Genomic DNA, 16419 nt, shown 5'->3' on the forward strand with positions numbered 1-16419 from the left:
TCACAACCTTACTCCACCCCCCAAGGTCCCCAGATATTTCCTGTATTGGACCTGGCAACCCTATCTACCAATCATGGTGCAGCATGCTGATGACACCCCCTAAGTCAGCCAGACAAAGCAACCAAACAATGCAGAATGATGCCAGTCTGCCTCCTTGACATCATCTTGACCCACCCACTCATGGAACAGAGCAAGATAAGAACAAGGAAACAGAGGCATGCTTTGAGGTCTTACTTCCCCAACTAAAATGGGGCAGGGGAGATCAGAATGTTGTGTTCTGAATGTTGTGTCCTGAGATGTAAAGACAGGTGTTAGCAATATATTGCAACAGTGTTTATATCCTTGTATGTTTGTGCTAGATTTAGGCAAATGCCTGTTCTTTGTGTGCATATACTAAGAGTACCTAAGACAAGGTCAGAGAAAAGTCCCAACTGGAGAAAAGCTGGAGATCTGTAATTCACTGAAGCCTTGGTTGGTATCCTAGGCTGTGGGATATCCATGTGCATGGTGAAAGCAGATGTAGGGTATTTATTTGTTACTCCCACTGAGCTGAAGGGAGCATTCATACTTGCATCAGCTTTTTCATAGGCATAATTTTATGCTGGCACTGGGGATGGGACCTGGAATAAGGGGCTTAGAATACCAAATACGTCCCGCTCTTCCTTCTGTACACTTCTGGTACTGTCCATTTCTGGATCTTATGACAGCGCTGCTGCACTGGAATCAAATTTATACTGGCATGTTGTTGCCTTGGTACATCTCCAAGTTACATGGACTTAGTGTCCATCTCAAGCAGTTTCTAGAATGGTCTGAATCGTAAACAGGCATGAAAATCTTTAGATAGCTCAGAGTCATTATGTGAGACAACAGATCCCACTGATTTCAACAGGATTTACTTCAAGTAATTGTTTCCATCCTATGCTACTCTTTCAGACAGCTGAAATATTCTAAAATTTACATAGCTGAAACACCATAATTTTAAAAGCACCGTAAATTTTAAATTAGTTAATAAGACTATACAAAAAATGGCTCTGAGGGCCAGAATGTCCATTATATACTCAAGTTAATTATTCCAAGGATGTTAAAAGAACATATCGAATCCATATGCACAGTAATCTTTTAACTTGAGTTTCTTGAGCAGCACCTCCCCATCCTCCCAAAAAAATTCATGATAAATCTTATTTGAATCCCAGGGAAGTGTCAAATGCAATTAGAGTACAGCACTAAGGTCACTTGTTCAAAGAATGTCAAAAGTCCCACCAGATATGTATAAGCTGCTAGGCATGTGTAAGGCAGATGTGTAATACAAAAATGAAGTAATCTGTGTAGCACATATACATTCAGGAAAACTTCATGCTTTATCAGTGTTCATTTAAAGGTACAGTAATGTTAATAGGTTATACAAATTTTACTGATAACAAAAACCACAATGCAAGTGGTAAAAATCAATTTCACACAATAGTCCTCATATGAATCCTAGGACATCAGTTACTGCTTTACTGCAAGTTCAATAGCAGAAATAATTAGACTGGAGTCCCCATTGATTAAAATACGATGTTTTAGGAGGAGCCGTTAAGCAGTAAAATGCTAAGAGATGTGTGATTGACAAAGGCATGCAGCCGAAACCCGTCTCCGTTCCGTCTGAGGCTTTTTTCCTCCAGTGACTGACGCTCTGGGAGGACTACTTTACAAGTTTGTTTTTGACAACTGTGAAACTGATGACCTAGGATTCATATGAGGACTATTGTGTGAAATTGATTTTTACCACTTGCATTGTGCTTTTTGTTATTAGTGAAATTTGTATAACCTATTAACATTACTGTACCTTTAAATGAACACTGATAAAGCATGAAGTTTTCCTAAATGTGTATGTGCTACACAGATTACTTCATTTTTGTACTGTTCTCTACTGTGTATCCTCTAGTTGTTACTTAAAGCAGATGTGTGACAGTAATGCTTAAAAGCAGATAGGAAATTAAATAATAGAAAATATAATAGAAAAATTCTAGGCAAAAAATTCTATTAAAATATTAAATTTAATACAGTTTGAAAGAGTGGACAATAGGGTTGGCAGGTCCCCAGCTTCCCATAGCGGGGGGAGTTTTGTGTGCGCAAAGTGCGCATGCGACAGGATGACATCATCAGGAAGCAATGTCATCAAAATGGTGGCGCCTGTGTGGGGCCGCTCTAAGCGTTTCTGGGAAAACTCTATGGTTTTCCCAGGCGCTCTAGCCATTTGGGAGGTAAAAACTCTATGGTACCTATTGTACCATAGAGTTTTCCCTCCCAAATGGCTAGAGCATCCGAGAAAACCCTAGAGTTTTCCCAGAAACGCCTGGAGTGGCCCTGCATGGGCACCGCCATTTTGATGATGTCACTTCCAGGTGATGTCATCGCACCAGCGATGTAGGGGGAGATTCCCTCCACCAGCCCAATGTGGGACTGGGGGCTTGGCAGCCCTAGTGGACAATGGGTTACATCCTATGACTCTTCTTGACTAATAGCACCTTCCTCAGGCCTCAAATTAGTCCTTCAATGCAAGAGGTTTTTTTGCTAGGGAAAGTTAGAAGAGTCAGATGTGTTTGGAAACTGAATTAATTTATTCTGAAACATCCTTACCTGTATTCCAGGAAAGCCAATAGTCCCCCTTTCACCCTTCTTTCCATTTCCAAGTTCACCCTGTTATTATTCAAATCATAGCACTTAAACAGCTTGAATAAAGTGATATACGCTTAAGCAGTGAGTCACAGATGTGGCTTACAGTATACTTGTATCCATATTGATTTTCTGGCAGATTCCCTATTAGAAGATGTGTTCAATGTTTTCTGAACCTCTCAAGTTTAAAAAGTAGTTTGTGGATCTATTGTAACAGCTCTTCAAAGAGAAGCCACCACCTCCCACGTAGACACAGTATTTGTTCCCTCTAAAGAGTCCTCTTGACAGATTCCACAATGTAAAGGCTTTCAGATATGTTCAGATACACATATGGACATGGTGCATGACTAATTCATAATCAGAAAAGCTCATTAAACTACACAAGTGATTTATTCCCAAAAATCAGAAAAAGAAGACACTATAGCTGTATATACATTCATTAGCAAGATGGATTTCTGCTAACATAAATTGTATCTGTGTAACTGTATAACAAATAAACCCTTAAAAAGAGAAAATGCATGTTTTAACCAGGAAAACTACTTGTCAGCATTTTGATAAGTCATGAGATAGAAGAGCTAAGCAGTCAGAACTAAAATGCCTAATTAAGCATGCAGAATTATGTCACTGATACTTACTTTGGTGCCAGGCAATCCTTTAGAGCCCATAAATCCAGGCATTCCTTTTACACCCTAAAAATTAAAATATTTCATTAAACAGTCTTGTTTCTCCATAGTTAATACACAGCTTCTTACAGGTAATTTCATTTTGGAGAGGATAATAATCAAAGGGACTGTGACGGTAATGAATGGGTTAAGGAGAAAACTAAGGACACATAGAGCCTGCGTCAGATGACCTGAGGGTGGGGGCCAGAGTGCTCGGAACTCTCAGAGGTGATTGACAGCTAACGGCTGAGGGCAGTCAGTGACAAACAGAGTCTGAGGGAGACTGCTGAAGTTAGCAGTTGGTCTTAGAAGGAGCTGAGACAGGAGCTGAGGAGAGTCTTCGAGAGAAGCAAAGCTCACTGTTCGCTCTATAAAAACAGCCAAGGGGCTGTGTGTGACAAAAGGAGAGTCACAGTGAAGACCTGAGAGGTCACAGACACATATACACGTCTCTTAAGAGCTAAAGAGGTGGTTGAGGGAATATATGTGGGTCTAGAAGTCTGAAGGGCTGGGAGTAGAGGCACCAGTCGACTTGAGAGACTTGGCACATTATACCCAAGAGGCCAGCCTATAATAGTGTTGGAGAGTGAAATCTATATGATCTGTGAAACCTGAGAGACCTAAAAGAAAAACTGATATTATAAAGCCTGAACTACGAAGAAACTGTTAACTGCTTGAGATACAATATAGCCCATGTAAATATTTCCCATTCCCCAGTTGAAGACGGTGTGTGGTTAAATAAATTTCGGTGGTTTACTTTAAAGTTCTCTGGTGCCTGTATTTTGGGGAAAGCATCAAAGCTGCTGTGGTCCCCTACCTATTGAGGTCTATATCCATCTGAAAGCAAAACAAAACCCCCGAAGAGACTAGTGTTGAGAAATCCATATCATACCCACCCCTTGAGTGCAATAGCCATGAGGTAAAACTTTAAAAGAAAAACTGAGGCTGAAGAGGGGCTGGGGTAGCCGTAAGCCGCTTCTAGTAGCGATCCAGTGAGACCGCGAGGCGCGCTGTTATAGGGACCCTTGCCATTTTCCTGTAAAATTACATTGTTACTATTATATGTCTGCAGATGTACTAAGTAATGTAGCATCACATCTCCTTAGAATACCGAGGTTCCATGGTGTGGAAGTGCTACACAGCTTAGCAAGATGAACATTCTACTGTTGCTTTGAACAAATATGTACTAGGATAATGTGTATATTTGTCTTAAAGTATATCTCAGTTACTTAGATGAAAATAATTTAAACTGCCAAATAAACCCCTGGAGACTACCAAGTAAATTGGATATTAGTTGCCATACAACAAATGTTACCATTACAAACAGATGCTATTATTTGTATACCTTCTCTCCCTTTAGTAGATGAGAACTTGGAGGTCCAACCAATAATGGCTGTCCAGGAGATCCAGGAGGCCCCACATCACCCTATAAAATCCAAATAAACATGAAACTGAGTGAATAGACCCACGGATTTAGTTGCAGGGTTATAATTCTATACTTGAAGAGCCTTCAGCTGATATCTTCTCATTCTTTCTTATGCTACCATCTCCTCAATTCTTCTTCACACATGTGAGCATGTGCCAAATAGTACTGATCTATCCATCTCTCACAGGACAACTGCTATGAGGAACGTTATAAACCACTTTGGGTCTTCACTGAGTAGAAATGTGGAGGATAAATACCTAAACTAACTTAAGTTTTTACTTTTCTTTGAAGACAAATAGCAGTATATGAATCCCAAGCATTCTCCAAATGCAATAATCTTGCATTTCCGTGGTGATTCTCCAAATGCAATAATCTTGCATTTTTGTAGGTGATTCTCCAAATGCAATCTTGCATTTCTGTAGGTGATTTTCCAAACTTAGAACAAGGGCTGGTTGCTCACGAAAGAAGTGTAAGTTATTTTCAAACATTCAGTGATTTCTTCCTAAAATGGCATAACACTATTAAGTGTTTCACTGAAAGTGCTAGATTTACAATGAAACCCTAAACCGAGTTATACCCTTCCATAGTCCCCTGAAGTCAACAGTCTTTAAAAGGTTAACAGTCTGCTTAGAGTGGTACTACACAGGGCTTTTTTTGTAGCAGGAACTCCTTTGCATATTAGGCCTCACACCCCTGAGGTAGCCAATCCTCCAAGACCTAACACGGCTCTTAGTATAGGCCTACTGTAAGTTCCAGGAGGATTGGTTACCTCAGGGTGTGTGGCCTAATATGCAAATAAGTTCCTGCTACAAAAAAACCCTGTGTAGTACCACTCTAAGCAGACTGTTAACCTTTTAAAGACTGTTGTCTTCAGGGGACTATGGAAGGGTGTCCCTAACTGTCAATATTCTTGTCTGTGTCTCTTCTAAGCAGGACTATTGTAACTGAAGATGTGCTTATAGGGAAGATGTCAAGAATCCCATAACCACTAAGAAACAACTATGCATTCCCTGGCTAAAAAAATTATCTATAAAAGTCCTATATGTAACAGAAATGATATTTTAAAGTTACTATTTCTTCATTAACAACCTCAATAAATTCAGTAAAGGAAATATATATAAACTTTCTTCAGCTATTGATTTGTTTGTTTTTTTAACATATTCACACTGTTATTTCTAGTTATAACGTCTTTGCTTACCGGCTCTCCTTTTTGTCCTTCCACTCCAACACCTGGATTTCCCTATAAAATATATATATATATCTAAGTTTTGAGCAGCACCATGAAATGTATTTTAATTGCTATTTTATTGTTTTAAATTATATTCATAAATTGTTTTTGAATTGACCGTTAGCTGTCCTGAGTTCGTTTGTAGAGAGGGCAGGATAGAAAACTAAAGTAATAAATAAATAACATAAGGTTAGATATCCTAAAAGGCTTGAATGTCCGGATCTGTTGTTAAAACAGGTAGCTTCTAGAAACAAGTTTCTGTAAACCCAGTAGATAACAGCAATGGAAGGTAGTATTCTAAAACACAGTTCGGTTGTTTTTATAAGTGTTTATACAGTACCAATTGCTCACCTGTTTGCCTGCTAAACCAAGTTGACCAGGAGCACCCTTTAAGAAAAATAAGGAAGGAGAGATCAAATACTACAACTCAACCTGAGAAAGATACAGCATTGCAGTCTGTTCTTAAATTGTATACCCTACCATTTTTGTTGCCTTTCCCCCCTAAATTGTAGTTTATGTAATTACTGTACATATTGTATTTTCCTTTTGTTGTGTGAGATTGTGACAGATCTTTACTTTCTTTTTCCTTCAGCCAAGGTCAGGGCCTTGTGACATGCCTGTCGAATTGCTAAGAAGTGGGAGTTTGTGCAAATCGAGGTACACACTGAAAATAAGGTGTCCACGACTGGTGAGCTGGCAGATGTTCATATTATCACAATTTGAAAAAAAGAATTACCAACAGTGCAAAAGAGGATAGGAAGAAAGGGGGAAAAGAGTCTTGCTTTAACATACATTTATATGACTTGCAATCAATAGCATCAAGGTATTATCACTTTTTAAAAACTTAACAGTTCCCCTGCCAGGAGTCCTAGAAATGCAGAGCTAATTATGATTAATTTCAAACTTGCAAGTGGCTGGTAGCAGGGTTTCACATGGACTTATGTGGCTGGCACAGGGGCCCAGGAGCAATCCTGCTGTCCCAGCAAGAGGTTGGCACATGGCTCATCTCAGTTGAGGCTGGCCAAATGCTACCAGTACAGATAATGATACAGAGGGGGGTAGGGAGGAGGAGGCATGGCTGAACCTCAGCATCTGTGCTCGCTAACAGTTTGCTGGTGACCCAGCAGATGACACTCTGGAGTGTTGCCAGTTTGGCAACAGTCCAGGAGGAGGAAGCTAAGGCAGCACAACAGAGTCTGCCAGGGACTCATGTGTTCTTCCAGGTCTTATGGAAGGCCAGAAATGGTCACTGCAGGGGTTTTGCCTCCCAAGTCCTATTTAAATGATGCAGGCCAAGGAAACACAGGAGCTGACGCTGCTCTGCATGCATAACAGCAGCAGTCACAGAGACGAGGAGAAATCGGGTGGTGGCAATCCCTCCTAACTTCTTATGAGCATTGTGGGCAGCAAGCAATGAAGCTGTCACAGTTAGGGTGGCAAAGCCCCCACTAGGGGCAGGGAATCCCTTTCTTCAGATCTTTCCTGCTGTGGCTCCAAGTGACAGCAGGAGAAAAGAATACTAAAAAAATGGCCTTTGGATCAATGGAGTGACATCACTTCTGGGTAAAACCCAGAATTCATGTCAGACCTCTTTAGGAACCACCAGAAACTATGGCTTACCCTAGGAGCCACAATCTGGGACTGTGGAACATCACAGAAAATTACTAAACCAGCTATAAGAAAATCAGTTTGTACATATATTCTTGGGAAGTGAAACCAACACATTGTATATCACATCTTATTTATACAACAGCTTTCTACATTTCTATTTAATGGTTGCCATTGTTGCTTTGTTTGAAACTACACTGTGACTGATTTTGCACTCACCTTACTCCACCCTCATGTCCATCTTCTCCACGCGGCGTCCTCCCGATTTCCGACGGGGCTGCAGCAAACATTGTGGTTTTCACGCAGCAAACAGAAACCGCTAAAAACCAGTTTCCATTTGCTGTGCAAAAACTAAAATGTTTGCTGCAGCCCCAACACAAATAGTGGGAAATCGGGAGGACGCTGCATGAGGAAATCGGGAGGACAGGAGGACGCTTACTCCGGACATGAGGGCGGAGTAAGGTGAGTGCAAAATCAGCCAGTATTTCTCAGTCAAAGGGATTAGAGAAATGTCATGCACTCTCTACTTCCTTCATTGGGCAGTGCTATCGGATTTGATATCCTTGGAATGAGAGAGCTGAAGACTTATGGTGTCTTTCTAATAGTTGTTTCATTTGCAAACTTGCAAGTAAAGCACTGATGGAAGAAAAGAGGCAGTCCCCATAAGGCAGCTAATCAGCACTCCATATCAGACCCCCCAGAAAGGGATAGCCTGTATTTCCTCATACTTCAGCCAACACCAAACTTCTTCTCTGTCTGCTCCAAACACAAACTGTGTTTCTTCACACATATACTCATCCTCCAATCAGCTGGAAAAGTTCACCTTCTCCAAGCTCTCCTGGGTACTTGAGCAGAATTTTTAGAACATCTCATAACCATTAATACCCATAGGAGAATCATCCACAGCCAGTAAGGAATGCTAAGTTTTGGGGGGATGGGGTTGATTCTTACCATATGTGTCTATTTAGGCTATACCCCAAGTGACAAACCTATTCAATGAATTATAGATACGCTACAAGGGATCTAAATGACGAGCTGTACAAGAAGGTGTGAAATCCAATGCTAATTTTACTTAGTTTGTTAGAGAAAACATTGGAAAGGAAATGTGGCCCTCTGTTAGCAGCAGGAAAATCACACTTAGTTTTTAAAAAATGGATTCGGAAGACAGCCAGTTTGGTGTAGTGGTTAAGTGCACAGTCTCTTATCCAGGAGAACTGGGTTTGATTCCCTACTCCTCTACATGCACCTGATGATATGACCTTGAATCAGTCACAAGTTCTCACAGAGCTGCTCTACTCTACAGAAGTTTCTGTTAGAGCTCTCTCAGCTCCATCTACCTCACAGGATGTCTGTTGTGGGGAGGAGAAGGGAAAGGAAATTGTAAGCAGCCCTGAAACTCCTTTGGTTAGTAAATGGCTGATGGGGGGTGGAAACAAGACAAAATACCAGAAATGTGGGAGTGGATTTTGAAAGTTATGCATTGAAGAGAAATGGACAAGCTTACAAGAATCTTAAAAGAACAAGATTTAGAGAAGTTTAAAAATGCGTGGGCAAAGTTCCAAAAGTGGAACTGAAAATCTGGATAGTTTCAATTTACTATTGGCTAAGAATCCATCTGAAGCCTACAGGATCGATCCCTTTGTTTTTAGCATCTACCCCTTATCCTGATTATCAAAACCTGCCCTGGAGAAGGCCAATCTATACTTTTCATACATGATGTTAGATAAATATGAAGCTGCAACAAGATTTTAACTTGCTCTACATGCTAGGTAAGAGTGCTTCATCCGTTTGAACCTCAATGTCAGTCAGGCATTGATGTACCAAAGATTTGGCTTTACATAAACTTATTCCCAAGAGATTAGCCCAGCATAATCCAATTGATCTCAGTTTGTCCATTATTCTAACAGACCAATCAGGATAAGGGGTAGATGCTAAAAACAAAGGGATTGATCCTGTAGGCTTCAGATGGATTCTTAGCCAATAGTAAATTGAAACTATCCAGATTTTCAGTTCCACTCTTGGTATCCCAGCCTCTTGTTTTAAAACTACATTGGATGTACATTTTGCTGCATTAAATAGTGCTCTGAGAAATTTAGATTGTACTTTCTCTAATTCTCTGTAATTGTTGTTGTTATTTAAAATGACATGCATCCCATAAGTAAGTTGGGTCAGCACTTGGTGAGAAAAAAGCTTTAAGCTGGAATAAGGCAAAACTACAAGAAAACGTTAAATTAGAATTCTGTTTCTCTCTCTCTCCCTCTTTCTTTCTCTTTGAATGTGGTTGGGAAGACAACTGATTCTCCCTTACAACACTATGAACATAAAGAATTCTCTGATATGGCTAGAAAGGTGAATGTTACTGAGAACAAGTGGATGAAATAAAAAAATTTAGCATTTATACCTGTGATCCGGGTTGGCCTGGATATCCAGGTGAACCTCTTGGTCCCCTTTCTCCTCTAGGACCCTGAAAACAGATTGCTTCTTTATACCAGCAACATTCTGCACTCTGTATGATGTCTAATACGCTATTCAGTTTTTTGTAATCCTAGAATATTGCTTATTAGGTGTATCATCATTGGTGTAGCCTTTATATCCACCGTGTAATCTGCTTTGAGTCTCAGTGAGAATGGTAAGCTTTAATCATAGTTTGCAAACCATATGTTGTCAAAGGCTTTCACGGCTGGAGTCCATTGGTTGTTGTAGATTTTCCACGTTATGTGGCCATGGTATACAAACAAGTAAACAAATGTACAGTACTACTGTGGAAGTAGTCTTGGCAAACAGTATGCAAACAAATAAACAAATGTACAGAACTACTGTGGAAGTATTGTTTCATACAATTAGTGCCTCCATGTGATTCCCACTGGGCTACAAACCCAGAGAAGCTCTGCAGATCTCACAGACGATCATGTAGGAGCTACTGGGTAGCTGAACCAGATCAGAGAGATTTCTCTCAATATACTTCAAAGCTAGACCTAAATATCTGCTGAATATCAGAGTCAAAATACAGACTTTCTAAAAGATCTGTGATCTGATCTGACTTTAAAAAATATATATATATTTAAAAAGCAGTTTGTTGTTCAGTCACACAGTTGAGTCCAACTCTTTGCGACCCCATGGACCAAGTCATGCTAGTTGTTGAGGTACAGCGAATCAGACTGGGGTCATGGGACTAAGGTAGAGTTTAATCCTTTCTTCTCATGCTGTTTCCACACACCCCAAGATGCTGTTAAATCACACACACCAAGATGCTAATAGCTGCAACTGGACTGAACCCTGGTTTTTTTCCCACCATGGCTAATAGCAGCTTCAAGTGTGCCATTTCAATGGAAGAAACAGAGCAGGTGGTAAATTTAATCCTCCTCCCAAGTATCATGGTTACAATCAACTCCCCCCTTCTCCATGGCTGTTTTGAAACATTTAAAAAGTACTATATTCTGATTCCAGATCTCCTTCCTTACATGAAGTTTGTTTCTTACTATTGAGGATTTTTACCTTCAGATCCACTGATTCATGGATGATTTACATATCACAATGTGGAATTTGTTTAAAATAATCTTCATGCAGTAACCACATACATGTCTGATCAAATGAATTGTTCCATCATGAGTCTCCATAACAGCACTGGACATAGCTGATGGTTTTAGAATATACACAATGGGTAAGGACATGGTGGTGAACTTCTAAATGTGAATGTCACTAAGTATTGCTACTGACCTTAAAATCAGAAGGAAAGAATAATGGGATACTAACAATCCATGCCAGTATAATTGTGATGATTCAGAATGTATTTTCAAAAACTAATTAACCCTCCCCCCCCCCAAAAAAAAGACCAAAAAAATAAAGAACTTACAGGTATTCCATGTGTCCCTGGAGCCCCTCTTTCTCCCTGTAACCATAACCAGTCATGGTTAGATAAAAAAGAGCACAGAAATTCTTATAATAACTTACTATCTCAATTACTTAATAGGAAATGCTGAACTTTACAATCATGATTCATCCAGGGGATATAATAGAAGTAAACCATACATATATCCGTACTGAAATGGTAGTACTCACTCTGTGGGTCACTGAGTGCCACATTTGCAATCACCATCAACCAAAAGAGCCAAACTTACCATGAGGCCTCAGGGAGATCCACAACTGTCCTGCTCCTCTGGCAGCAGCTGTTTTAAACTAGAACCAACTGCCAAGCACAGGTCCCACCAGGCAAGGACCTTGCCCACTTTGTTGAAGCATAGTGTGGGTGCCAGGATGGGGAATGCTAAGCAGGAGCACCACAGGTAGCATGTCAAAGAGCCAAATGCGGCTCTCCCATTCCACTGAGTGCCTATCACTGTACTAACACACTTTAGTAACTTTATTCCATACTATTTTTATTCATCAGTTTTCAATTACTTAGTGTAATCAACAGCTTTTACAAAACAAATGTGATTTAAAATACAGTTTAACTACTCAGTCCTATGCATGTTCACTCAGGGTATTCTCTAATGAATTTTGTGGGATTTACCCCTCAACTGAGTAAAGCTGTTTTTACATTCAGTTTGATCCAGAGTTTTAGAGTCTTCAAATCGTCTGCTACTGTTCCGCTTTAATTATTTTCCTTTTCCATTTAAAAGTTTTAATTGGGGGGGGGGTGTCTCTGATCAGAGGGCAGCCGAAATACCAGTGCTTAGTTAAATGTATATGATTGCTTGGAAATCGTGTCAACTCTGCAAAAACAATACAAATTTAAATTACTAGATGAGGCAAGCAATGATATGTAAAAATTTCAAGTGCTGTCAGTTCTCATGCAAACTACTGCACCTTGCGGTGGCTTTTGGAGGAGTTTTTTAAAATGCATGAAAACTTCTACAATACAAGTTTGAAACGCCTGTAGAGAAAAGACCAGATCAAAACTAGTGTGGAGAAAAACGTTGCAGCAGCAGCTCCAAAACTCATCTCACCAAAACAAATGTAGATGCTTCGGGTAGCAATGATGCAAAACAGTTGTGAGTATGTTAGGTAATGTAAAAGTTGAGTTTCCAATGTGATAGTCACAAACTGTCAGTGTAAAAACACCTCTAATCAATTAAAACATGTTGGGGGGGGGGGGTAACCCTTCTAACATGGCCATTTTCTCCAGATGAACTAATTTATGTTGCCTGGAGATCAGCTGCAATCCCAGGAGATTTCCCACTTCCCCGTGGAAGCTGGCAACCCTAAACTGCCACATAATTTTAAATCACTTTTCCAAATCATTAAAACAGTAACAAATTATTTTAATAAGAACACATTCATTAGACTTACAGAAGCCCCTTTAATGAACTTGGAAACATTTATAGGATATCCTTTTTCTCCTTTTTGCCCAGGAAGACCCTGAAAAGACATTTTAGGACTAACCAGTGAATACTTGTTAGAATAATTTTATGTTTTCTTTATGCAATCTGAAGTACTGATACACATACAATAAATAAACTTTGACTTTTAATTCATGTAATGAGTTAGGTACAATAGTTTCCTTACAACACGTCTGGTATCTTCCACTAGAGGAAGACTCCTCACTTTGGAGAAAGCCATCTTCCTCAAATGCAAGATTCTTCATTGAAAATAAACTATTTCATCCAACCCAACACTCTTTCACTTTGAGTTTAAATTTAATTTATAATAGCAAGCTTTGACTTCTGGAATGTATGCTCAAATGTGAGACAAACTTAGAAACTAAAAAAGGGCAATAGCAGCCCTTCCCTGCAGCACTTGTTTCTCCAGCATCATTTAAGGCAGGGGTCCCCAACCCCTGGGCCATGGACTGGTACCGGTCCATGGTCTGTTAGAAACTGGGCCTGGAGTTGTATAATTATTTCATTATATATTACAATGTAGTAATAATAATAAGACGACAATGACATTGGATTTATATCTTGCCTTCCACTCCAAGCCTCAGAGCCTCAGAGTGGCTCACAATCTCCTTTACCTTCCTCCCCCACAACAGACACCTTGTGAGGTGGGTGGGCCTGGAGAGAGTTCTCACAGCAGCTGCCCTTTCAAGGACAGCTCTGCAAGAGCTATGGCTGACCCAAGGTCGTTCCAGCAGCTGCAAGTGAAGGAGTGGGGAATCAAACCCGGTTCTCCCAGATAAGAGTCTGCACACTTAACCACTGCACCAAACTAATAGAAATAAAGTGTACAACTGTATCATACCCCCCACCCCGGTTTGTGGAAAAAATGTCTTTCACAAGACCAGTCCCTGGTGCCAAAAAGGTTGGAGACCGCTGATTTAAGGCATACAAAGAAATTCTAGTGCTTCAAAGTTGAGCTTTACTGCATGGTGCATATTAAATGAGAAAGGGCTAAATTCAGATATCATTCTAAGCTGTAAGAAAACTCCAGTTTGCCACAATGGGCACAAAAAGCCTTGTTCATCATGTCCACATGGTCTCCTGCATCACTCCTTCCTTCTCTCCCTTACTGTGTAGAGTACAAAAACAAACTTAAATTGACAACAAACTCTATTGTCCATGGTGTCCAAATGCAATTAGGAGTTTGCCCTGTAAAAATTGGACTTCTAAACCATCCTTTCCATACTTAGAATATCTTTTTCATATATTTCAATATAGGAATATGATTGTCATGCACATATTGCCTTCACAATGGTTTTGACACAGTAATAAAGGTCAACTCACAAATGAACCTATTGATCCAATACAACCAGCCTCTCCAGGAAATCCTGGTTTCCCCTGTGAACCATTACATCCATCAAAGCCAAGTTTGCCCCTGGGTCCTTCAGGTCCTGGTAATCCCTATGAAGTTTCAAAAACAGAATTTGAAAAGAAATTGAAATGAACTGTTTACTGTCCAAAATATGCCTCCAGAGTTTGAACGTATACTGCTTATGTGGGTTTAAAAACATTTGCTAAGTTAAAACCACTTCTCATGGATATCAATGAGGTTGGGATCCTGAAGACTTGGCAACCCTTCCCCCTCATGCACCATCAACAACAAAAATTCTGGCTACAGGACTAAAATACAGTCTCTTCTACTGCTTGTGCCATTGTAACTGATATTTAAATAAGACTTTCCTTATGGGGTATGTAATTTTGATCTTACTGTGAAATGTAAAATGAGTTTAAGTAAAATAACCTACAGGAGTTAAAAAGTCAAATTTTCTAGGACAGTAGCACCACTCTGCAATCATAAAATGCATGGATATTGATAGTATACTTACAGGCATGCCATCTGAACCCGAAAATCCCGGAACTCCAGTAGGACCCTGAAGAAATTAAATATTTAAGAAATTATGCACTTAAAATGATGTATTTTTTAAACACAAAACTATTAAAAGATAACAGTGATCTAAAATTTCTCTTAAACAATGGTTGTGACAAAGAATCCTAGGGGCACACAGAAGGCATGTGCTAGCATAGGTTTTACACCTACTTAACCAGATGTATAAAGCAACGGTCATTTTATATTGGCCCACATATGTATGAAAAAGCTGTTAGAATGTTATTTATTTCTATAGCATCATCAATATGCATGGTGCTTTACCGAGTACAGGAAAAAAATGCTGAGTAGCTTAGATTTTAAAAATTGACAAGAAAAGAAGGCAGGAGAGATGTTCTTAGGCTTAGTTTAGTGGCTGAGCAAAAGACCACAAAAAAGGAACCCTAATATTGTCTATTAGATGACATTTTGTTGGGTTAAGAGAACTGTCATATGTGGAAACAGACTATTGCCATCAAGGGCAGAACTGCTAGCACCTACTCTGCCTTCTCCCCCTGTACATTGGTGGTAGATTTCTTGTTAACATTGGTTTAAATGTATTTGGTTTTCTATTGTGTCGGGGGTAAGGGAGAGGCTGTGCTTTTGTAAGCTGCTTTGAGTCTACAACTGTGGAGAGAAGTACCCTACATAAACAAATAAATAGGCTGGATCCTACAGCTCATTCATAATAAGTCAAGAATAAGCTTTGGTGAGAAAACTGATGAAATTTGGAACCTTCAGAGAAAAGCTTAATCATTTAGCAGAACAAAGTCATAGAATCCAGCCTATAATGTTTTGAGTGCTACAGTATTCTTCACTAAAAAAAGCAAAATTGGAATATCCAACCTAAAGATAAAACTTATTCTTATCTCAAGAGATGTTGGCCCTATGAAAAACTTTATCTTCTGACTCTTTACTCTGAAATGATACAGCCACAACTCTCTAGACCCATTTTCAGGGTCATGACCCGGTACCAGTCCACACAAGCTTCAATACCAGGTCACCAGGGGCAGCCCAACAGCCCCTCCCTCCTTCCCTCTCTATTTATCTCTGGCGCTGCATGCCGCACCGCGCTCCAGCCCCTGCCCCCCATACTGCCGCCTGTAGCACTCAGAGAGCACTACAGACACTTCATGCTGGCCAGAAGCCCTCCCTCGTCCCTCTCTGATGTTCGGAAACATCAGGGAAGGATGGGGAAAATTCCTGGCCAGTGCGCAGTGTCTTTATCACTCCCTGATCGTCCTCCGCCTGGAGGATGATCAGCAAGTGATACTGAGACTGTGCACTGGCCAGAAACCTTCCCCCATCCCTCTCTGATGTTCAGAAACATCAGAGAGGGTGGGGAAAGCTCCTGGCCAGCTCACAGTCTCTGTATCGCTCCCTGAGCATCCTCCGCCCGGACCACGGGGAAGGGAAGTTTGGGAAACCCTGCTCTAGACCAAACTACAGTTCCTACTCCTATTGTGGCCCCATTATTCACTTGTGCACCCAGCTCCCTAAATGGTAATGTATGCCATTTATGTATTGAGATGTTTGTATCATGAGTTTCTTTTTAGGAACTGAAAAGATGTGTTTATTTACTTTTGGTGTGATATTTG

General features: G+C 40.2%; 1 protein-coding gene across 1 annotated transcript in view; it reads right to left on the reverse strand.

Annotated features, from left to right (window-relative positions):
• Window positions 1–16419, reverse strand: part of COL4A4 (collagen type IV alpha 4 chain) — a 111914-nt gene that overhangs the window by 67230 nt on the left and 28265 nt on the right. Inside the window, exons 5-14 of the mRNA XM_060242221.1 lie at window positions 14784–14828; window positions 14242–14358; window positions 12869–12937; window positions 11433–11468; window positions 9981–10043; window positions 6323–6358; window positions 5942–5983; window positions 4663–4743; window positions 3291–3344; window positions 2620–2679 (exon numbers count right to left, since the gene is read on the reverse strand). Coding sequence (XP_060098204.1) covers window positions 2620–2679; window positions 3291–3344; window positions 4663–4743; window positions 5942–5983; window positions 6323–6358; window positions 9981–10043; window positions 11433–11468; window positions 12869–12937; window positions 14242–14358; window positions 14784–14828 — 603 coding nt within the window. The remainder of the gene's footprint in view (window positions 1–2619; window positions 2680–3290; window positions 3345–4662; window positions 4744–5941; window positions 5984–6322; window positions 6359–9980; window positions 10044–11432; window positions 11469–12868; window positions 12938–14241; window positions 14359–14783; window positions 14829–16419) is intronic.

Source organism: Heteronotia binoei, chromosome 6 (assembly GCF_032191835.1).
Source record: "Heteronotia binoei isolate CCM8104 ecotype False Entrance Well chromosome 6, APGP_CSIRO_Hbin_v1, whole genome shotgun sequence".
Classification (NCBI taxonomy): Eukaryota; Metazoa; Chordata; class Lepidosauria; order Squamata; family Gekkonidae; genus Heteronotia; species Heteronotia binoei.